The following is a 24976-nucleotide window of genomic DNA, read 5'->3' as shown; positions in this document are numbered from 1 at the left end:
GAAGTTTAATTCCACATGCAGCTATTCTTTCAGCACGGACCATGGGATTAAACAGCACACTTCGACAAACCAGGAAACAGAAGCTTGGGCAAGAAGAATCATAGAATAACAGAATGAGTTGGGTTGGAAGGGACCTTAAAGATCATCTAGTTCCAACCCCCCTACCATGGGCAGGAACACCTTTCACTAGACCACTTTACTCAGAGTCCCATACAAGTTGTCCTTAGAATCATAGAATTCATTAAGGTTGAAGACCTCTAAGATCATAGAGATCATCCAACCTTTGACCAAACACCACCATGCCAACTAAACCATAGCACTAAGTGCCACATCCAATAATTTCTTGAATACTTCCAGAGATGGTAACTCCACCACTTTGATGGGGAGCCTATTCCAATGCTTAACCACCCTTTCAGCAGAGAAATTCTTTGTGATGTCCAACCTGAACCTCCCCGGTCACAGCTTGAGGCCATTTCGTCTTGTCCTGTCACTAGTTGCCTTGGAGAAGCGGCCAACCTCCATCTTGCTACAACCTCCTTTCAGGTAAATGTACAGAGTGATAAAGTCTCCCCTGAGCCTCCTTTTCTCTGACTTAAACAACACCAGCTTCCTCATACGACTTACTCTCTAGACCCTTCATCAGCTTTATGCCCTTTGACACACTCCAGTACCTCAGTGTCTTTCTCGAAGTGAGAGATCCAGAACTGGACACAGCACTTGAGATGTGGCCTCAGCAGTGCTAAGTACAGAGGGAAAATCACTACTCCAGTCCTGCTGGCCACGTTATTTTTGATACAATGCCATTGGCCACCTTGGCACACTGCTGGCTCATATTTAGCCAGCTGACAACCAACACCCCCAGACCCTTTTCCACTGGATAGCTTTCCAGCCCCTCTTCCCCATGTCTGTAGTGCTGTATAGGGTTGTTGTGCCTTGAACACTTTCAGCGATGGAACATCAACAACTTCTCTGGGCAACCTGTTCCAGTGCCTCATCACACTCGCAGTTAAGAATTTCTTCCTAATATCCAATCTAAATCTACCCTCTTTCAGCTTAAAGACATTTAGAATATCTAATTGAGGAAAAACAACCCCAAACAGGAAAACCTAAAGGCAAGGAGGAGACAAATTGCCTGAAGGAGGGTATAGAGAAGAGCCCTTGCAAAGGGCAGCAATATACTGGCGCTGCAGCTGCAGTGAACAGATAACTGGTTCCCAGAAAACCCAAAAATTTCTGAGAGAGCAGTCGTGCTACAATAGGTTGCCAAAACTCTGCTTTGATGTTGGCTTTTACCGAAGGCAGAAGGTAACTTAAGCTGTGAGCTAATTAACTGCAAGGACAGGACAGTTATAGTGATGTCAGTTTCCCTCAAACAGTGCCGACCCAGAGTCAAGGCATTTCACAGTTAGCGAAGGACAGTGAAAATAAGAAAGACAGCTCTCTCTAATAATACCCTTTCTCAAACTGTCATGCTTGACTTACACTTAACTGCCTCCTAGTCCTGTCAAAATACATGTCATTATTTTGCCGCCATCACCTTCCTATAACAGATTCTTGTTCATGTGATCAGCCTTTTACCTTCAGGTTAACTTTCAGAAATGGCTGCATCAGAAATTTACTTGGTGCTCTCTGCAGTTCAAGTATTTCTACCTGGTCTGCCTTGTTCCTTTGAAATATTTTCCTTCCACTTTGTAAACACTGTGTAAGCAGCAGGTACCACAGCTGAAATGGCGAATATCAGTGATGTGGATGTCATGACATGTCTTTACCATTTATTTGCTCTACCTGTCCCTATCCACTGTGTAAAAACTTTAACCAATTTGTAAAGACATTTTCCAACAATATGCTTCAACATCTACCAGACAACCTAGCATCCCTTGATTGCCATCAGAGAAATTATACTGATGTACAGCAGTTGTCAATCTAGACACCAGTAAATGTCTCTTGAAATATAACTGAAACCTCAAACTACAAAAAATACTGTGACCACAGGGCTGCTCAAGCCTACGTAGCATCTACAAGTTCCATATCATGGACCATCTAACTCCCTAATTATATCTGCTACACATCAATTTTAAAAATCCTGTCCTTAATACTTTTCGTTCCCATAATTTTCTAACCGCACCCAAATGGATTCCATAAAAAAAAAAACAAAAAAACCCCAAAAAAATCCTTTGCAATAGGGTAGACATATATATTAGAGCTGGATATGCTTTGTTGTCAATGTATCGTGGTTTTAACTTGTGAACTGTTGATGTATTTACTGTTAATATATGATTGATACAACAATATGGGTTGGTATTGGCATCTGATTGTCTGAAAAAAATATGTACGTTTAAGATAGTGAACATCATGTTAGTGATGTTATTTTTAAATGCCACTGAAATATTTCTCGCATTTATTTAAAAACAGCTTATATGGTGCTGTGTTTTGAATTTGTGACCAAAATAGTGTGGATAAAACAAGGATGTTTCATCTACTGCTGAGCAAGGCTTGTGCAATGTTAGGGTGTTTTGTGCTTCTCACACTGTCCCACTCAGAGAGCAGGCTAAGGGTGCACAACAAGTTGGAAGGGGACACAGCTGGGACAGCTGATTCCAAATGATCCAAGGGATATCTCACACCATATGGTGTCATGCTTAGCATATAAAGCTGGGAGAAGAAGGAGGAAGGCAAGGACGTTTTGAGTGATAACCTTTGCCTTCACAAGTCACCTTTACAAATCATGGAGCCTGGCTTTGCTGGAGGTGGCAGAACACCTGCCTGCTCATGGAAAGCAGCAATAAATTCCTTGTTTTTCTTTGCATGTGCATGTGGCTTTTGCTTCACCTATCAAACTGTCTTTATCTCAACACATGAGTTTTCTAACTTTTACCCTTCCAATTCTCTCCCCATCTCAATTTGGGGGAGTGAGGGAGTGGTTGTGTGGGGCTGGGCTGCTCATCATGACACAAAAAAAGTTCTGCAGCCAGAAGCATGGATAATGAGCTTTTTTTCTGAAAGTGAATCTTTATTAATGCATTTGGAAGATATGACTTGTCCAGATTCTGATGCTCGCTGTTAGTTTCTTGATAACAGTTGTAGATATTTCCTCCTGCAACCTTTTTGATCACACTTCTTACAGGTTTCAAAGCCAAAAATGTTCCACTCATTAAGATTCTGCTTTTTTTCTGTTAATTTGGTGATGACACACTTGCCACAGCTTTAAAGTCTAGAACATAATGCTGTTTGTTATATTTACTTACTGTGGGATGGAATTTAAAAGCTCCAAACCAAAACTCAGAGGCATTCTTACAACTTAAGATGCATCTATGCTGATTTCTGTAACTCTTCTGAAATAGTTGTCTTGAAATGTGTCTTGAAAGACTGAGTTCTTTGTTTTTCTAGAATAGATGAGGGTAACTGCCACATTGGCTATCTAGAGAACAGAAAATTGTGCATATCCAAAAACCACACAGTGGAACTAACTAGATAATAGAGCATGGTCTTCTGAATGATGAATTTTTCACTGGTTCAGAAGTAGGCTTACTTTTGTGTACTGAAAAAATTGCTAATACAGGAAGGAAATTGAGGACAGGGATGTTAATGATTTAATACTAGAGTTTGCTTCTCTTGTGGCTTTTAAAAGCAAAAGGCAATTCATGACAGTCTACATTCAGTTTGGTTCAGTATTAATGGTTGCTGCCTTTTCCTGTATCGTAGTTTCCTCTCCATTCCAGTTCCAAGATTTTCTGTTCACATGCATTTATTGGAATGTCTCTCCTCGAGTGTGATGTAGATCAAATGCCCACATACAGACAGGATACAGGTCTCTGCAGCAGAAGTGTGCCAGTATGATGTATAAGGATTGATGTGAGGTTGGTTCTTTGTGTTGTGATGGGACACCAACATCAAAGACCTCTATGATCATCGAGTCCAACCATTAACCCAGCACTGCCAAGTCCACCACTAAACTATGTCTTTAAACACTATATCACTATCAGGATAGGAAGAAACCCGGACTAGTTGGTCAAGTTTTGGGGTTGTGTACTGGACTCTGCGTGTGTCTGTGCGAGCAGACCAGGTGCGTATGTACATCTGAGCGTTTCGAGAGTGCTGGATCTGCCAGGTCCCAGAGACAAACTTTCCGTCAGCTTCAGGGCCCGGACCCACGCGTGGCCTCGGCTTCCCGCGGCCCCCCACTCCACCGGCTCCGGAGCCTCCTTCACCCACCGCCCTCCGCCCCCCGGCGAGGGCCCGCCCGCAGCCGCCCCCCTCCCCGGAGGGGCCGCCCACCCTGCAAGAGGAGCCGCTGCGCCGCGCCCTCCCCTGCACAGCGCCCGGCGCGGGGAGGCGGGCGGAGCGGCGGAGTCCGGGCGGAGCGGCGGAGTCCCGGCGCCCCGCGTTCCTCGTCCCCATGCCCGCTCCGGGCGGCTGCCGTCGCGGGAGGACCTGCGCGCCCAGGCAGCCCGTCCGGCGGCGGGGACCCGCCGGCATCGCCCGCCTGCCCGCAGGCCTGCGGAGCTCCCGGAGCGACGCGCTGGGCTCCCGCCGGGGCTGAGGGATTGCGGCGCCCCGACTTGCGGCGGCGGCGTGGGACACCCAGAGAAGGCGAGGCTCGAACCCAAGAGCAGCCAGTAAAAAACAGCCCCCGGCGGTGCCTGCCCGGCTGCCGCGCGTCGCTTATGCTTGTTCGGGGGACTCAGTCGCGGCGGCGGATCCCGCAGGATGACGGGCTATGAGGAGTCCTAAAGCGGCGTCGGGGCGGGCCGCCGCGGGCAGCGATGAGCCTCGGCGGGCCGGTGCCGGAGGGGAGGCCGGGGGCCAGGTGAGCGCCGGCCCCGCGCCGCCGGACGCCCGCAGCCCACTGGAGCATCGGGCGGCGCCTGCCCGGACCGCCGCGCCCGGCCGCAGGTAAGGGGCAGCGCACGGCCGGTCGGGATGCCCTGGGGTGGGTTTCGGGGTTCCCCCGCAGGACTGCGGAGGAGCGGCGGAGCGGGTGGGCTGCGGGGCCGCCCGGCTAGCGGCGGTCGGGCGTCCCGCGGGCCGTGCCGCCGTGTGTCGGCGCCCGCCCTCAGCCCGTCCGCTCCCGTCGCCCGGCCCGGCGGGGACATTCTTCCCTAATGGGAAGCATCTGTCCTCCGGTACGGCAGAAAGGAACACGGAGGCAGGGGGGAATGCGGCTCCCCCGTATCCCCCTCCCCACAGCCCGGCTGGCGTACGACCGGCCACCGCCTCCGCCCCGCCAGGAGCCCGGGGGCCCCGCCCCCTGCATAGCCCCGCCCTCGATGGGCGGGGCCGCAGCCTATTGGCTGGAACGCGGCGCCTGGAGGTGGAGGCAGCCAATGGCGGGGGCGCGGGCGGGGCGCTCGAGAGCGCCCCCTGGTGTCGGGGCGGGCGGGGCAGCCGGTCCGCGGTCACTGCCGGATCCCGGAGCGGCGGCGCTGAGGGGCTGCTCTCGGCAGCCCTTGAGTGTTACGCGGACATGGTGAGTCCCTCTGGTCAGCCTTCCTCCAGCCCCTCACAAGTCAGTGCAGTTTCCTTTTCACCTAAGTGCACACGTCCTGTAAGAGACCTCTCTGAAAAGGAATTGAAACGGGTAGGTTGCTTTTTGAGGGACTTTCCTTTCCATTAAGGACAACATAAGGAAAACAGCACCTGAAAATTCTTGAACAAATTAAAAGCTATTTGTCTTGTAAAGAATGCTAAACGTCTCATTAACTTGACCACAGATATCTGGAAAACCTCTTCATCCCAGTGAGCCTCTCCTTTGAACTGTAATGATTTGCACATGATGGTCTTAAGAAAAATATGTGCATCTCGTTGCTCACAGATCTGAGAAATTCTGACTTTTATGCTAAAAGCAAATAACTAATGGAGCTATTAATAGCTGGTAGAAGTGAGTGCCTTTCTGTCGTCACAGTGTTGTACAAAGGCAGGAATATTAAATTTTTGTTGCTTGTAGTAGCCTGTATTCTTGTATGGCTGTAATCTGAAAAACTTTAAAATTCTTCTGGTGGTAGAAATAAGAATAGGGATGTTTCAAACTCCTTCTGCAAACTTAGGGTGCTTAACCTGTAATAAGACATTACATAAGTTATTTTCAAAAATTACTGGTGCTCGAGGTTTGTAACAGTTAGGTTTTCTTGTCTGTTATTTGCACACTGCCTCTTTAAATGACTCCATGGGATTTCAACACACAGTTCCAAAAACCTGAACCTGAGTTCAAGATACATAGTCAAGATACAGTTATAAATATAAACTTTTCCTGAGGTCTGTGCTTTCACTTTTAGGTAAATTGTCCAATTTTATCAGTTCTAATCATTCATAATTCCTGTTTTGTTAAGATTGCAATCTAAGAGTACATCCAACATCACACAGTAATGCACGACGAAGGATGACAGAGTCTCTATCTACGGCCAATGAATTCTTTCTTTCATTTTCTTTCTCAGTGATACCATTTCCCACATATATATTATGAATGAAATTCATTCAGCCACATTTTATCCTGCCGAAAGTTAGTAGCCTGCCTAAAAATTAGGCAGCTAGACTAGGTGAGTTTGCTAAGTAGGGACTTCATGAAGCTCAGTTGTACTATTTCTAGTTATCTGATCAGGTAGATAACTGATATTATTCATCTTCAAGTGAATATGTGTTTGTTTTTTTTTTCTTTCAGTGACTGTAGAGGGAGCCACAGTAGTTTGCTTGGGCTAGATACTTCCCTTAAATTCTTCTAGTTTTTAGGTGAGATGGATACTATCATTGGTGTACAGAATAAGCCTACGAAATTTATTACCATAGGAAGACAGCTTAACTTTGCTAGAATAGGTATTTAGTGGAAGTGAATTATGGGGGAAAAGTTAACGCTGAAGTAGAAGGGGACATGGAAGAAAGAAAACCCATTCCTAACTGATCTTGGCCTTGATTGTCTACAGACCTTCTGGACAAGGCAGGTCACTGCTAGGTATATAAAACTTTTTAAAAAGATTTTAAAAAATCATTGTTTCTTCTCTCTTGTCTTCTCCCCGACCCCGGAACAACCCAGGAGGAGCCAGGCAAGGGGAGGCGACAAGATGGGGTATCGGGTGGCAGCTGGAGCTCTGTCCATGGTGCTGCTGCTGGGGCTGGGGCTGCCACCGGGCACCCTGGGCTGCCCCCAACCCTGCGCCTGCTACCTACCCACCGAGGTCCACTGCACCTTCCGCTCCCTGGCAGCTGTGCCGGCACGGATCGCTAAACATGTGGAAAGAATCAACTTCGGGTTTGTATGGCAGCTTGGAGCAAACAGTTTTATGTTCTTGGTGTGGAAGCCCGGAGTGCTTTGCACACATGTGGCAAATTGGGATCTCTGCGTGTATTTTTTATGTAGAGTTGCAGAGATGGGTAGGGACTTGCTGGCATGCTGAATTTCAGATGCTACAGTTGCTGGCATGGAGAGAGTTTTAACTTAGCCTTTATGTTTCAAACAAAAGTTACTATTCATTTCAAATAAATATTTATACCATGGTGTGAATTCTTTTTTTGGCAAATAGGACTTTTAGTCTTTTACAGTGTATAAAATATATTGAATTAAACCTACTATGGGATTTCTACTAAATGCTGAATTTTATACTCGATGTAAAAAAACACAGTAGGAGTAAAATTCTATAATGTAGCAAGGTAGCGTATATACTACAATGAGATATATAGCATATCTTATATGAATACAGTAGAAACAAAGCTATTCTGTTGCCTTTGGATTTGTGGGTTTGTTGCTGTGGTTTTTTTTTTTCAAGGAACTAAATGCGATATAAGCAGACACTAATGTTTTGGGGAGAGATTGTTCAGGCTTCAATTCATTTTCCTCTGCCAGGGTATTGCCAACTCACATCTGTCAGATTTTGAGACAAGAAGGCAGGGACAGGTGGTAGGTTTCATACATCAAAAGTACTGTGTAGGGTCATTTTGTGACATGAAATGGTGCAGAAGTCACAGTCCTCTTCTGCTTGTTACCAGGGCTGCCCTACAGCAGTGTGAACTCACCCTGACAACCTCAAGTCCTATAAGCTGCAACTAATCATGCAGTGACTGACAGTAGGGACCTTGAGATTTTTTTGCTTCTCCATAGTTAAAATTTCTATCTACCAACATTTTATCCACCTAAAGCCTAATTTTAGTTTCAAAATGCTCTTGTACTCAGTAAATCTATATTAGAGTAATATGTAGTTTAATGCCATTTTTGAGTAAAATATGCTTCCCTCTTCCCCCATATTCAAACCCACACATATTTACAGTCAGCTCTCCTCCATACATCAACATTCTGTGGTAAATTTTAACCCTAAATTACTTCTGAAAAAGGGATGTAGGCTTGTAAGTTACGAAGGTGTTTGGGCTGTAAGTACATTATTTGATACTGGTAGCATCAAAGCCCTTTCCTGTCCTTGTATTTCATCACTACAAATGAAATTTTCTGAGTTGTGTCCTTTTCCAGGAAGAAACAGTCTTAACTGACTGTTGTAGCACTTGTTCCATTCTGAAAGAGAGCTTTTACCATATTTCTGTTTTCAGTGCTATATATTTAGGAGGTGAAGATTATTTTTCTAATAATTTAGAAATAATTTAGAAAAAATTTTTATTTAGATGAGTTCATACTTCTTAGAAGTTCTGATTTTGAAATAAGGAATTTTAATAGGATGCTTGCTATATGCCTAGTTAATCTGCAGAAGGACTAAAAATATCAAAACAGTAGTCTAAATTTTTAGCAGATTAGGAATCTTCAGATAGATAACATGATGAGGAACCAAAAGTATTTCCTCCATATTTCCTCCAATTTGTCACTGTCTCTTACCTTACTTTCTAGAAAATACTAAAAAATTGAAGAAATCTTTAAAATTCTGTCCTTAGTTTAGAGACTTCATGCCCAGATTAGTTAATATGTTACGTATATACATAAGAAAAACACAAATGTAGAGCTAGGCCACCAAACCTAACACTTCCACATTGGCAAATCCTGATTTGCTTGTCCAAAGTGAAATTAAATTATTTTCAAAAAGTAGATTTTCTGTATTCCTTATCTAAGAGGAGTCTCTAGACTCAAATTATATAATTGGAAGGTCAATTCCTAGATCTCATGTGATAATTGGTGTAGCCAATGACATGTTGTAACAGTAAGTGAAGCAGGATGTGACTTGCTGCTTCTTCTGCTATTTGGGAGATATCCGTTTTTAATGTTCACTCTGCAAATCCTTATTCATTTATTGTTAGATGCTGCTTTGGCAACACTGCAGCCTGTCTAGTTTGCCAGGCTCCATAGCATCATGTTTTGGCTACAGGCCACTAACTTATTACCATTCCATAAACTGAGCTGCATGGAAAAACATACAACTATTAGAACTAAAATGCCTATTTATTACTTTCACTCCTAAATTATGGCTAAAGTGCCACAAATTGAGTTAAAAGAAATCTTAATGTAAACATGAACTAAGTATACTTGGCCTTGTAAAAATCTTGCAATAACTTCTGGCCCCTTGACAATGCATTAAGGTGCCTCCAACTTTTCCTGAAAGTTAGGTTATACTAATTTTACATTTGCAGTCTGTGACAGTCAGTGTATAAAATGTAACTGCACATGTGATTTTTTTCCCCAGGTTTAACAGTATCCAGTCTATATACGAAAACTCCTTTGCAGGACTTACAAAATTGGAATTGCTCATGATACATGGAAATGACATTCAAAATATACCTAATGGTGCTTTGAAAGATCTCGTATCTCTACAGGTAATGCTTAGGTCTTCCTAAATTTAAAAAAAATCTACCTTCTGTGAATAACAGAAAACAAAAATAAATGTATTTTATAGTGCCTTTTTAGGATTAAGATACCATTTTCCCCCAAAACACATGAGAGATCTATAACTATACCTATGTAATACTTGATAATGCCAACTAACGCTCAGTTTTATTCTACCTCTTTGACCAGCATATCATTTTTCAGTGGTGCAAAAGATTCGAATGTGGGAGTAAAATTTGTGCTTGATTACTTGCTATCCTATTTCGATTTAGATTAAAAAAATATTAATCTCTGGTTCCTTTTTTTTCTTTTAGGTTTTCAAAATTAGTTACAATAAATTGAAAGCCATAACTGGCCAAACTCTCCAAGGACTTTCAAGCTTAATGAGACTGCACATGGACCACAACAGAATTGAGTTTATTCATCCAAATGCTTTTAATGGATTAACTTCTCTGAGACTGGTCCATTTAGAAGGAAATTTGCTCCAGCAGCTTCACCCCAACACCTTTTCAACATTTATGGTCCTTGATTATTTCAAACTGTCAACAGTAAGACATCTCTACCTATCCGAAAATGCTCTGAGGACCTTGCCTGCAGGGATGTTTCAAGGCATGCCGCTGCTGGAAAATCTTTACCTTCATGGGAATCCATGGGCCTGTGATTGCAGTTTAAAGTGGCTTCTTGAATGGAATGAAGTTTCTGGAGGTAGGACCAAAAGCTACTGATGTTTATTGAACTCATATTGTTGGATTTTATTTTTCCTGTTCTGCGTGTGGATGGTTTTGTTATTTCCTGAGTATTACTAACACCATGATGTCTATCTGCAGTATTACTTTCTGTTAATGTTCAGTAAATGCATATATTTAAAAAACAGTGTAAAAAGAAGGCAGTTGTGTGTCACTAGCTAAAAATATGTATTCAACACCAAAGAAGTTAGCCATTACATTTGGAATGGCAAAAGTGGTAGTGAAGTTTATAATTAGAAGGAGGAAATAGATATAACCTTTTACTGTGGTCATTTGCACAGCAGTGCACTTTAGACCAAGGGCTGGCAATTGTCCTCAACTAACAAAGCTCTAATGGAAGGTGGTAACATTGGATTTGAATGTGTTTATCTAAGGAAGGAATGGAATTCAGTTAACAAATTCCTGGTTAAGTCCTCTAACCTGGATGCTATTAGCATTAAGGTTGTTATGTAGTATGCATCCTTCACACCTATCTGTGTTTCTTCATTGACCACAAATTCCTTTTATGATGGAGCAAATCTATTTTAAGTATTTTCAAGTATTTACAATCTATTTAAGTATTTTAAATCCTGCAATTTTTTTCATAAAAGAACTAGTCTATCTTCATTCAGACTTCAGTAGGAGACAAATATCACACTGCTTAGGCTGGAACACTTCTGGTCATGTGCAGAAGCAAACAAAGACAGTTTTGTAATGCCTCCTTATCAGGAATACACTAAATGAGGGGGACTTTGAGCATCAGTTTTCAGTTTGGGCATCTCAGTTCAGCAGTGTCCTGTAGCTAAGTGCTTACTGTAGTAGGCCAGAGGGAGTGGTGTTACACCGGAGCTGCTGCTAAAATATTAAGAGGGAATTGGCATTTAATTGTAACTGAAGATGTCTCAAATAAGTGATGGAGTCACAATGTTTACATAATGATTTGTAGCATGTATGGTGAATTATGCTGGGTCTTGTCATCTTAGAATATGTAACTCATTGCAATTTTGCACTTAGCTGTAGGACAATACTTTTAAGGGTGTTTTGGACAATACTTTTAAGTCTGTGTGTGATACTTGAGTGAGTAATACAAATGTTCCTGCCTGAACTGATACTTGAGGCATCTAACTTTGATATTTTATTTCACTAGCTTACATTATAATATTCTTACATACTCTCCTTGATCCAAATCCTGTATGTGTAATAAGTGTGCTTAAGTTGCTCTGCAAGTTATAACAATGAAATATTAGATGAACTTTCCTTCCTTGTGCAGTGTTGGCTTGTTAGCATTTTTATTACACTAAAACAGTAGTGATTACTGGAAGGATGAAGGATTTATCCATTCCGTTTTCACATATGACAGATTTTGTATCTTTATATAACCATAACATTAACTGCTTTGGGAATAATAATACAGAAAGAATTATTAAAGTTCTTCAGACCAATGTGGCCACTGCCAAGTTGATTGTGGGCCAGTTTTTCCTTATCGTTGAAACATCCTATTTAAATCTGCAAGTGATAAACTTGTTCACTTAAATACTCCATTTGTAAGAACTTTTCAAGAAAATTGATTTGTCAGACTAGCAAAACATATACTTTTCAATTAAAAAACTATATGAAAATTTGCCATTCATTTCCCTTTCTCCTGGCATTTTGCCTTATATTGTTCATTTTACCAGTACATTGTTCATTCATTCAAAGATCCCTCATTCCTCAGAATGATACTTATTCCTGGAATAACTGGAATACATATAATTTGCAATATGTTTCCAAACTAAATACGTAAGGTGACATTTGACTTTCTAGTGAGCAGAACAACGTAATAAAAATATGACTTTTACTTTGCAGACAAGAGTCTCTCTGGCATTGACAGAAGAGAGGAGTCAAGGCTATAATTTCCTAGTTTAGCTTTCCTTCTCTGATTAGGCTTTTTGTATCATTACAGAGTTTAGAGTTATTTCAGAAGTCAGGGAAGAAGTGTCACTTGGTTTGGTTTTTCTTGCTGCTGATAAATAGCTTGTACATTCAAGAACTAGTCAGCCCATTTCAGTAGCTACAGTAGAATGTCTTGTGTATTGCCGATACTGTTGTTAATTAATAGAGAAAAATAAAAAGCTTCCTGGATTATTTAGTGGGAACTCCAGCGTTTCTCAAGGAAATGCTGCATTTTTGAAAGCTGAAAGGACCCACTCATCTTCACATTAGATCCACAAGTTAGGTGGTTAGGCTGTCATTGTACAGGTGCAGACTTTTTGACACAGAGTAGTTTTTTATGGACTTATAAAATGTTGCTATGTACACTTCAGTTTCTAGGCATTTCGTTCGGAGGGAGTGAATCTGAGTTTCAGAAGGACGGAGTACTCAATCCTCTCGTTAAAGTCAGAAGAAATCATGGTCAGATTGAGAATCAGGTGCCCAATCACCCGTAAAACTAAGACTCACCATTCTAAAAGTTTTGCTTTCTGTGTCATATGACATAATGCATTCCTCATGAAGTTCATTTCACACTTTTGAGAGTTCTCTAATTTTGGAACAGAGTTTTTCAGCTTATTTATCTTTTATTTCCTGTTTTATTTTCTTTCTTCCTTTTTTTTTCTTGCAGGTGTTTTAAAATGCAAAAAGGACAAAGCCTATGAAGGAGGACAGCTCTGTCCTAAGTGCAACAGCCCAAAACAACTGCAGAAAGAAGATATTCAAAACTTGAAAGATATTTCCTGTAGGAAACCTGTCATTCAGTCCTCACTGAGGCAAAATAGCAGCACTCAACATGAAGAAGATGGTGACAGTTATGAGCTCCCTCTGGAAGAACTTCAGTCCTCTCCGTGGAACATTGTGCTAAATATGACTGATGAGCATGGCAATATAGTCCACCTGAACTGTGAAATCAAAAAACCAACAGGTTCTACCAAAATTCAGTGGAATCAAATCCAGACTCAGGAGATAGATATAAATGCTACAATATCACTGGATTTTGAATGTCCCATGAATCGAGAAAACTATGAAAAACTATGGAAGCTTATAGCTTATTACAGTGAAGTGCCTGTCAAGTTAGAGAGGGAAATTATGCTCAGAAAGGAGCCTAAAATAAGCTATCAGTACAAGCAAGGCTCAGATTATGATGCTCTTTACTACACAGGTGTAAAAGCTCAAATAATGGCTGAGCCTTCCTGGGTTATGCAACCTCTTATAAATATCCAATTAAATCGGCGACAGAGTACAGGGAAAAAAGTGGTGCTATCTTTTTTTACTGTGTTTTCTCAGACAATTCATACCAAAAACACCAGGCAGCAGAGGAACTGGGTGATGATAGAGCAAAACCAGAGCACAAGGACAGCACAGAGTGCGGTGGAAGGGTCAGAGTGTCAGCTGAGCTGCAATGTGAAAGCTTCTGAGAGCCCCTCCATTCAGTGGCTCTTTCCAGATGGAACTAAACTACAGGCACCATTTAATCAGAAAGACAGTAGGTTTTCCATTCTCAGTAGCGGCCAACTAATCATAAAAGCAGTGAGTTACACTGATGGAGGTGTGTACCACTGCATCGCCCAAGTGAGAGATGATGTGGACATAATGGCTTACAGACTTCTAGTGCAGCCTCCAGCTATTCAGGCAGCTGATTCAGATGTAGTGAGAGTTGAAAAAAATGTTGGAGAGCCAATAGTTTTACCGTGCAATGCAGTTGCCAGCCCAGACCCACAGTTGAGTTGGATTCTTCCAAACAGTCAGGTACTCAATGATTTATCAAACTCTTCAAAAGGCTATATGCTGCATAATGGTACTTTACTTATTCCAAGAAGCCATGTCAGTGATAGTGGCCATTACAGATGTGTGGCTGTCAATGTGCAGGGGTCAGATCAATTTGTTGTAAGGGTCACAGTAAATAAAATGGTGTCTGACAGGTCATTTAAACGAATAAAACTAAAAAAGCGCCCAGGCTCAAAGCGTTTGTCAAAAACAAGAGGGCAGGTCGTAGAGGATGGAGAGGGATCAGGGGCAGGGGGAGTGGAGGACTTCCTACGAAGAAAGAACCACCTAAAAGACTGGGAAATACCTTTTAAACAAAAAAGTGACCAGGTGCCAGAGAGTCAAATTAAAAAGGGGAAGAAAGGCAGAAGGAAAATGAAAATCTGGAAAAGTACGGATAGAACCCAAGACAGCAACATTGCAGAAGGTCGGAGAGTATTTGAATCTCGAAGGAGAATTAATGTGGCAAGCAAGCAGATTAATCCACAGCATTGGGCTGACATTTTGGCAAAGGTCCGTGGGAAGAATCTTCCTAGAACAACAACAGCTACAACCATTTCTGTAACAACTGCACTGCCATCAATCATGCAGAACACTACTCCAGTGCCTCATCCGGCAGCCAGCCCTCCACCTTCAGAGACAGCAGCGGATGTGGTAGACTCTTCTGCTGATGCATCACCTGTGGGTGAAGATGAGCCATTTTCAGTCACTGTTTCACACAACACAGAAGCATTTTCAGTCCAGTCCATATTAACGAGGTCAGAAACTGAACCGTTCTCCAACCACAGGGCTTTAGAAACATCTGCAAGTATAGACACTGTAGGAATTGCTGTATCAAGTCCATATTTGACTCCTGTCTCTGCAACTTTGCAACCCCATGGCAAGCAGCATCTTGATGTCAGGACTGATGATTCAGCTGTATTCAAAGAAAATATCCATGCTTTCACTGAAGAACCTCTAACCAGACAAATTGTGACAAACATTCCCAATATTCAGAGCAGTTCATTCACAGTGGAAAATGCCGATAGAACTTCTGTATCTGAAGAAAATTCTGCTTTTGCTGAGCTACCACTTGATGCTACTCTCCTAGCTGAATCTCAGACTGTGGATCTTCACAGAGTCTTGGAGACAAGCATGAAGTTAAATGAAGTGGACCCAATGAGTGTTGACACCATAATTTTAACACCACCTCAGTTGGACAAGATCATCCTAACAGATTCTCTGGGTACTACTACCATTTCTTCATCTGCTTCACCATTTGTTACAGAGGAGAGCAATGACTCAAGATACCAGCACAAAGAAACATCCACAACTCAGATGAAAATGGTGGACTTGAGTACAAGTTTTCCTGCTTTCACATCCATAAGGGTCCAGAGCAAGGCAGAACCCGAGACCCACAGGAATACAGTGACTCAAGAAAGCATGTCCAGCAGTTATGCAGACAGTTCTCAGGCACAAGAACATAGAAGCCTGGCTACTTCAAAACCAGATCCGGTGGTCATTTTACATAGTGCTAATGTTCTTCATAAAACAGCAGAGAGGATAAAAACTGCTGCTTCCATCAGTAGACTGACCACTGTGGCCACCACAACAGTTCCATATAGAAAGACCACGCCTTCACTTATTACTCAGCATGGTAGAAAACGGCCTTATGGGAGAAGGAGACTAAGGCTAAACAGAATCCGGCAAAGACCAAGGCCTTTACCCCCTGTTGTTTTAACCACTGAGGCAATGCCTGTCATTCCAAGGACACCTGAAGTTGAAGCTGTGATTAGAACTTCTTCCGCAACTCTTGAAAGTCCTGATCTTAAAAACAACAAGGAGCATATGGAATCCACTCCTTCATTAGTTCTTGATCTGGCTGAGAAAATGCCCAAAATCAGAGACGTGGTTACAACTTCCTCCTTTAGGGCTACTGCTTCTCCACCTGAAGCTAAAAATGTCACACACTCTACTACTCCTGAAACCTCGGCACTTCCAGTGACTGCACCCATCACAATTTTAACATCATATGTTGTACATGATGCACTTCCCACAAAAGAGTCAAGTGTACCTCTTGTACCAGAGCAAAGTGAAGTGCCAGCATACCACTCATTAGACAATGTATCTGAGGAGAAAGACATGAAAGCAGATTCTAAAACTATGGATAGTAAGGCAGAACAATCAAGCACAACAACTTCTGCACATAGGAACAGCTTGATACTATCTACAAAACCAAAATCTCAGGAAGAGCCTATACTGTTTGACTCAGAAGTTGTGGTTGATGAAACGACTGCTGGAACGTTCCAGCTGATACATCCCACTATGACTGACTTAAATATTCCTGTTGGCACAGTCAAAGTTTTTAAGGACCTCTCAGTTTCAAAGGAGCCATGGAAGCCCACAGAAACACCAGCAAAAACTGAGTCATCTCAGCAACATGAGATAATTACTTTGTCTTCCTCCTGCAGCACAGCAGAAACTCAGACTTTTCCAGTTAGAGAGACAAAGAAATCCATTACTTTTAAGGCTGGGACAAAGCCATCTACCTTGGATAAAAAGGAAGCTGTGTCACATATGTTTCATCATTTGCAGACAACTGAAAAGCCTCCAGTTACATCCACTGCCTTTATTCCATTTATAAAACTTCCTACTCTTCCTCCTTCCATTTCAAGCACTTCACATCCTTCTTTTCATTACACCACCAAGGAAACTAATGCCTTCGATCAAGAAAGGTTCCCAGAAAAAAAACAAGTTGGAGCAGGTGGTGACAAAATGGTGATAAACTCAAGACAGAGTGTTCACCCTACTCCTTCCTCTAACCAAAACAGGATTAACATACAGTCAAAAGAGGATCAGTTCAAAGAGTTATATAGTAGCAAGTCAAACAACAGTTTACTGCTAAATCCAAATCTTCCCTATCCACCTGCTGGAATGATACCAAGCTTAAACCAAAGACTGCCTGTTGTGCCTCCAAAGCACATTCCAGTAAGAGGCACAGTGAAGCTTCCTGTAACACAGGGTCCGTTTCACTATTTTATAACACATCAGCCTCTTCACTACACAAACAAACCAGAGATAACAGCATATGCAGCACATACTATCCAAGGCAAGAAAACTTTTGCCTCTCAGAGAGAAACAACTACCCCAACACAAGCCTCTCCATTTCACAAAACAAATCCATTCACTGAAAGCACGTTCATTAGTCAGGGTCAGAACAGATACAATATTAATTCAAGATTTTTTGGAAATAACTATGTTCCAGATAACAGAGGCACAGCAGGGAGACTACCAAGTCAAGGGATCCCCTATTATCCCAGTTCCAGAATACCATTCCTTTTCAACAGAACAAGGATATTCCCTCACTTAAGTATGCACCCTAAACCAGAGGTCCCTAGTGAACTTGTCCCAAAAGACACAAATGAGAAGAAGGTCACTCAGGTCTTCCCTACTAGGATTACAGTGCAGAAAGCTACAGCTATGCCATTGCCTCCAATGCCACATGCAGCAACGACCACATTACCACCAGTGATCTTAAAGATTACCCCTCCAGTCTTTCCCCCTCAGCGCACAAAACCACAGATATCCACTACAGATCATCCTTTAAAAAATGTCCATCATCGTCATCAAAAATTTCCATCTGTGCCTTATGTGGGAGGCATTTTACCACAGAATTCGACTGTAATTCAGTCTCCCACTAATTTCAGGATACATGGAGAAAGACCTAAGATTATCACAAAAGGGTCTCAGAGCATATCCATCCTTGCTGAAACAGATGCTTTTATCCCTTGTGATGCAGTTGGTGAACCCAAGCCTTTTATTACTTGGACAAAAGCATCTACAGGTAAGACAGAGAGAAATGTGTTTTTCCACATGGTTTGTAAGGCTACAAATACTTGGTTATTGCATAGAAATTCAGCATGCTCATAGGAGTAGTTCAAAACACTGAAGAATACCTTCTGTCACTTTTAGTCATTATAGATAAAATGTGACTAATTGCAACTAATCATTACAGGTAATAATAACTTTGCAGTATTTCTTGTAGTAAAAGAAAACTACTACCATTTAATGAGTTCATTTTTTGAAGAGTAATTTTTGGCTATGAATAGCAGCCAGCTTTGATTAGTCACAGCAGTTAGAATTTATGATGGCAACACTTGTGAGTATGGGTTTGTTAACACTGCTACCTTAAGCAATGTTGTGTGTGTCATCTTCATGTGCAAAAGGAAAAGTTACATAAAGATTTAAGAGGAATCCTAAAGCATAAAGCCTTAAAATTCTCATGCTGTCAGTGTTTGCAAGTTAGTATGGTTAGTTCTATAACAGAAACAAAGACTAATTTGAGCTATGGAGAGTGTCTGAAGATGTCATGTCCCTCTCTAAAGTTGTAATTGGTTTTGAGTAAACCTAAAGTATCCCAGGGAAACATAAGACTTTTTCATTGCAAGAGTGTACATCTTAAACAATTTGACTTTCTGTTTCTTTCCTTCTTCTCACCTTTCCAGGAGCTGCAATGACAGCCAACACCAGGTTACAAAGGTTTGAAGTCTGGAAAAATGGTACCCTCCTTATCCGAAATGCTCAACTTCAGGATCGTGGGCAGTATTTGTGCACAGCTCAAAACCAGCATGGCATAGATAAAATGATTGTTGTGCTCACAGTTGTAGCCCACCAGCCCAAAATTTTACTCTCCCGCTATCGAGATGTCACGGTCTACTTTGGAGAGACCATAGCAATGGAATGTCAGGCTAGTGGGACTCCAAGCCCACATATTTCATGGGTTTTCCCAGATAGGAAGATTTTGCAGACAGTCACCACCACAGAGAGCAGGATAATGCTTAATGAAAATCGAACCTTGACTATCAAGCAAGCAACTTTTTCGGATCGAGGAGTTTACAAATGCATAGCAAGCAATGCTGCAGGAGCTGACAGCATTGCAGTGAGGCTGCACATTGCAGCCTTACCCCCCATCATCCAGCAGGAAAAGCAAGAGAACATTTCCTTGCCCCTTGGTAGCAGTATCAACATCCACTGCACTGCCAAAGCAGCACCTTCTCCCAACATCCGCTGGGTGGTCTTTGGTGGCACACAAATCCGACCTTCTCAGTTTGTCAATGGGAATTTATTTGTTTTTCCCAATGGAACTCTGTATATTCGCAATGTGTCCCCCAAGGACAGTGGGACCTATGAGTGTATTGCTGCTAACATGGTGGGAGCTGCCAGGAGAACAGTACAGCTCCATGTGAAGAAGCATGCATCTAATGCTAAGATCACTGGGACCTCTCCTCAGAGAACAGATGTAACGTATGGCAGCATCCTGCATCTGGACTGTAGTGCTTCTGGTGACCCCTGGCCACGGATATTATGGAGGTTGCCTTCCAAAAGGATGATTGATTCCCTACACAGGTAAATTACTATTTGAGGTGTCGCAGCTAAATCACACTGTAGGTGAACTTAGACAAAATCCCACTCATATATGTGCAAGTTTCATTCTTTACTTCTGTGGGTTTTGAATGAGGCACCCAATCCTTAAGAAAGAATTCGAAATTTTATCAGAAGATAGTCATGTCATGTCTTAGCATAATTTTCTTGAAAGCAGTATTACCCTTAAAAAGTTAGCTTCAAGTGTTTAGGATAAGCTACCACTATCTTTTACAGCCACTTGTAAATGCAGTAAAAAGTCCAATGGCAAAAGATATAGAACTTGTGTACTGCTTGTTCCAATGCTCTTAGTCTGTATAGAGTTGCACAGGTGCCTGATTTTTCCTGGGAGAAATAGGATCAATGAAATTTATTTCTTGTGCAAATCATTATACATAGTAAATACAGGGCAAATAAATCAACTTATAATTATTTAAATAAGCAGAATCATTTTAACATCATTGTATAAACAATTGTTACCTCACAGTAAGGTCTCTGCAAGCCTGGTTGTATATAAATGCCTAAAACAATACCTTCTCCAATGTTTGCAATATCACGTAAAATATCCATGCTACAAGCTTACAACAACCGTCCTAAGACTTGGCTGAAAACACAGTTTCTGCTCTATAATTCATAACTCATTCCTTGATCACTATAAACAGATGAGAAATGCACTGCATTTTAAATGCATAATTGTGAACAGCTTTCTTCACAGCTGAATGTAGTCATAATTTTTTCATATTGACAGAAAATATATTTTGGTAGCCTGTAGATAGCACAAAACCTGGATTTCATTTTATGCCTCATAGTGGTAGCAACAAAATACTGTGGTTTTATTTCATTTTCCCTCATGATCTTTATGTGGGCTGTTTTTCAAATACAGGAGATCTTCTTTAGGGGGAGAAAACTGTGGCTACTGAGGAAATTGGTTTTAACCACAATACACAGATTCCATAGTGAAGTGGAAAGGAATAATAGCTTTTTTAGCATCTTGGAAATTTTTTTTTCTTTGTTTCAAGGCTTAGCAACATTTTGCTTCTTTGCCACTCCTTATAAAGGTTTAATATGTTACACCCGATGCCAGAGGAAGTTCCTCATCTTGATTTGTTTTTAGCATAGGACCCAAGTGCCAGACTGCATAGTTATGCTTCATATAGCTTTGTGTGGATCATGTCATTCAGAGATCCCATATTTGAATGTTATAGAATACCTTACATGCAGTCAGAACAGTCAAAACTATCATAATTTGGTATCTACTGTTTGTTTAATGATCAAAAACACTATTAAAGTTATTAAACGCAACAGAATTGTTTGTTTTCTACAAATGGGTAGAATTATTTTTTTCATTTGCTTTTTAGTGGTGAATGTCTTGGACATTTTGGATCATCTAATTATCTAACGATAGCAAGGCTCCCATCCTTTTCTTTTATTTCAATATTTTTGAGTTGTTGATTTTTCCCTCCTGATTTCACTCAATAATTAATACCCAAAATGTGATTTTGCAGCTCATGTTCCATTCTTTTTTCTTGCCTTACAGTACCTTGGAGACTAGAATCAAGGTATTCAGCAATGGGACTTTGGTTGTTAATTCAGTTACAGACAAAGATGCAGGAGACTATTTGTGTGTGGCCCGCAATAAGATAGGGGATGACTACGTGGTCCTCAAAGTGAATGTGATGATGAAACCAGCAAAAATAGAACATAAGAATGAGAATAACCACAAGGTCAAGTACGGAGGGGACTTGAAAGTTGACTGTGTAGCCACAGGTCTGCCAAATCCAGAGATCTCCTGGGGTCTCCCGGATGGCAGCATGATCAACACCTTCATGCAGTCAGACGACAGCGGCAGCCGGACAAAGCGGTATGTGGTCTTTGATAATGGAACTCTGTATTTCAATGACGTCGGATTGAGAGAGGAAGGCGACTACACCTGCTATGCTGAGAACCAGATTGGGAGGGATGAAATGAAAGTGCGGGTCAAAGTAGTGGCTGAGCCTGCAACCATCAGGAACAAAACATACGTCATTGTTAATGTACCCTATGGCAATGTTGTCACAGTAGCATGTGAAGCCAAAGGAGAACCCACTCCCAAAGTGACCTGGCTCTCCCCAACCAACAGGCCTATTCCTGCCCTATCTGACAAATACCAGATCTATAGGGATGGCACCCTCCTCATCCAAAAGGCCCAAAGATCTGACAGTGGTAACTATACCTGTGTAGCACGAAACAGTGCTGGAGAAGATCGGAAAATCGTTTGGATCCATGTTGACGTTCAGCCTCCCAGAATCAATGGTCATCTCAGTGCAATAACGTCTGTGAGAGAGACAGCCATCAGGGACAGCCGGAAACTTATTGACTGCAAAGCTGAAGGCATCCCTACTCCACGGGTCTTATGGGCTTTCCCAGAAGGAGTAATCTTACCAGCTCCCTACTATGGGAACAGGATCACTGTGCATCACAATGGTACATTGGACATCAGAGGGGTGAGACAGGCAGACGCGGTGCAGCTCGTATGCATTGGGCGGAATGAAGGAGGGGAAGCGAGACTGCTTGTGCAGCTCCTCGTCACAGACCATTTGGAGAAACCCTCCTTCAGAGACCCTGTCAGTGAAAGGATCACTGCTATTGCTGGGCACACTATCAACCTGAACTGCTCAGTCCAGGGGAACCCCAAACCCAGCACGAGCTGGATACTTCCCAACGGCTCTGAAGTGCTGAGTGGCAGTCGCCTGAACAGATTTTACCACAAGAGGGATGGAATCTTACACATCAGCAGCCTGTCTGCTGGGGATGCTGGGACTTACCGCTGTACAGCCAGAAACCCAGGAGGTTATGTGGAACGAGTAGTCTTCCTGAAGGTGGGACTCAGGCCAGAAATTAGCAACCAGTATAACAACCTGGTGAGTATCATCAATGGAGAAACTCTGCAGCTTCATTGCATCACCCAGCCAAACCAGCGGGCGCAGATCTCCTGGACGCTCCCCAATGGGATGGTTATGGATGCCCCCCAGGCTGTGGGTCGCTTTTCCCTGATGGAGAATGGCTCATTGACGGTGCGTGAGGCTTCTGTATTTGACAGGGGCACTTACCTGTGCAAGGTGTCAACAGAGTATGGCACTTCTGTTATGACTGTGCCTGTCATTGTGATAGCCTATCCTCCCCGGATCACCAGTGAGCCAGCACCTATCATTTATGCCAGACCTGGAAATTCAGTCAAACTGAACTGCATGGCCATTGGGATTCCTAAAGCAGAAATAACATGGGAGCTTCCAGATAAATCACATCTGACAACAGGAGCTCAATCCCGTCTGTATGGAAACAAATTCCTCCATCCTCAGGGGTCATTAGTCATCCAGCAGTCCACTCAAAGAGATTCAGGCTTCTATAAATGCATTGCTAAAAATATACTAGGCAGTGATTCGAAAACAACCTACATACACATATTCTAACACTAAAACAAATGCCTTTGGCTGGATACCAGTGTTCAAGTCACTGCCAAACGAGTGCAATGAGGAAAGTACTGCTTGCAGAAAGGCCAGGAAGGCTGAGGGCAGAAAAAAAAGGAATTAATCTGCATTGCTTTTGTACTCAATATGGTAGTAAGTCCCTGCAATAAAAGGAGGCATTAGACATACTGGAACTGAGGAGACTAACAAGTTGAAAAAGGTCTTTAAATTGTTAAGACAGAGTAATGTGGTTTTTCATGCTATCCAATAGCATCTGAGGCCTAAAGTACTCTATTCTTGTCAATAGTCCAAAACTATTTCTTGTTCTAACAAGCACCTTAAAAGTACCAAAGAAGTATTAACTGTTAATAAATGAGCTGCAGTGATAGAAGTGCTTTAGTAAAACATAATTTTCTTTAAACTCTGCAGCACCTTTACGTAATCTAGCCTTATAGAATATGATTACTAACCTTTCTGTTCGTGCTTCTATCAGCTCTTCAAAATCAAAGACTAACTTAGCAAATGAGAGTGATCTATTTCAATAAAAATACATGCAGAGGTTAGCTACCTTAACATATGAACAAACATTTGCCAGCTACTAAGGATGCTTTGGTCAAATAATTCATTATATATTTTATATATATTTTTTAATCTGACTATGAGACTAGAAAGAGTAGCAATGAACTTGGTCTCATTTTATAAATTATTGGTCTTTACAAGACTCTGATACATTACTATGTTTTATAATATTAAGGTCAATATACTGTACATTTTATAATAAAAAATATTTTCCAAAGAATGTATTCACTGTGATTTTGTTTTTTGGGGGTTTTTTTTGAGTAAACAGGGAACTCCAAACAGTGAGAGTATGAAGTTAGATCAAAAAAGCAGTAGTAATGTAGTGTTATACATATTTGTATCTGAACCAACTTATATTGGGTTCATTTATAAATGTTTTAGGGAAAACAAATTAGTATAATTCTTTATCTTTCTAAAAGTGATTTATTAATAGAAACTTATGTATATTTCAGCCTATATTTATACTTTTTCTTCAGTCAAGGATGGTTTATTGGCTAATGTGCATAATTTTATGAATGTTTATCAATTGTGCTGTAGAAATAGTTGCTACAAGATGCTGAATATGCCCATGTTTCGACAAACTATTCCAGTCAGAATTTTGCAAATGTTAACTTACTTTTAAACATATGGAGTCTCTCAGATATTCCTGAATTCTTACAGTTTTGATTGATTATAAAACTTACACTTACGTTTTAGAATATGATGAGAATAAAAGCTTTATTTTTATTTTCTCTATTGACCAAAACATTTTAGAAAATAGTAGAAAGTGTTATGCTAATATTTACATTTTGCAAAAACTGTAAGCAAGGATTTCCTTGCCCCACAAATTTATCCAGTTTAGGAAAATTGTAAGCTATTGCAAAATGTGAACTTATCATAATGGTAAACAGAACTGAGCTACTTAAAGTAAAAAGTATTTTATTAGAACATGGATGTAGAATTAAATGACAAGAACCTTGCTGAAGATACAAGGAGTATAATTTATGTGATAGAATATTTTATAAAATATTTTAGAAGTCAGGGCAAGCTAAAAATCTGTAGCTTATGCACAAGCATTTATTAAAATTGTGGTTATGTTACTGGCCTAACTAAGCAGCACTTAATTATGTCTTAGTTTCTTTTTTGTGGTTTAAGCTCTTGGGCTCTAAATCACCAAATCAGTGCTCAAGGGGAAGCATGTGCCTACCTTGCAGGGAGGTAGCTGCTTGTGAGAGTAGTTAATGAAGAAAGAAAAAAGAATTTAAGATTTTTAACTAGATTGCTCATGTGGTGTTTTCTAAGCTGGCTATGTTTCCTTGAATATATCAGAGATTAGATATGTCTTTAGATCCTTTTCTTAATTT

General features: G+C 41.4%; 1 protein-coding gene across 1 annotated transcript; it reads left to right on the top strand.

The window, feature by feature from the left end:
• The first annotated feature begins 4465 nt into the window (after positions 1-4465).
• On the top strand, positions 4466-23839 carry MXRA5 (matrix remodeling associated 5). Its single transcript, XM_027743516.2, has 7 exons — positions 4466-4893; positions 7025-7240; positions 9606-9735; positions 10060-10450; positions 13070-18031; positions 18693-19593; positions 21146-23839. The coding sequence occupies exons 1-7, from the start codon at positions 4718-4720 to the stop codon at positions 23055-23057; spliced, it is 8688 nt and encodes a 2895-aa protein (XP_027599317.2). The 5' UTR covers positions 4466-4717; the 3' UTR covers positions 23058-23839.
• The last annotated feature ends 1137 nt before the right edge of the window (positions 23840-24976 follow it).

The sequence above is a fragment of the Pipra filicauda genome, unplaced genomic scaffold, assembly GCF_003945595.2.
Source record: "Pipra filicauda isolate LSUMZ 115617 unplaced genomic scaffold, ASM394559v2 scaffold115_size4368891_pilon, whole genome shotgun sequence".
Lineage (NCBI taxonomy): Eukaryota > Metazoa > Chordata > Aves > Passeriformes > Pipridae > Pipra > Pipra filicauda.
This window is presented reverse-complemented; position numbering and strand designations above follow the sequence as displayed.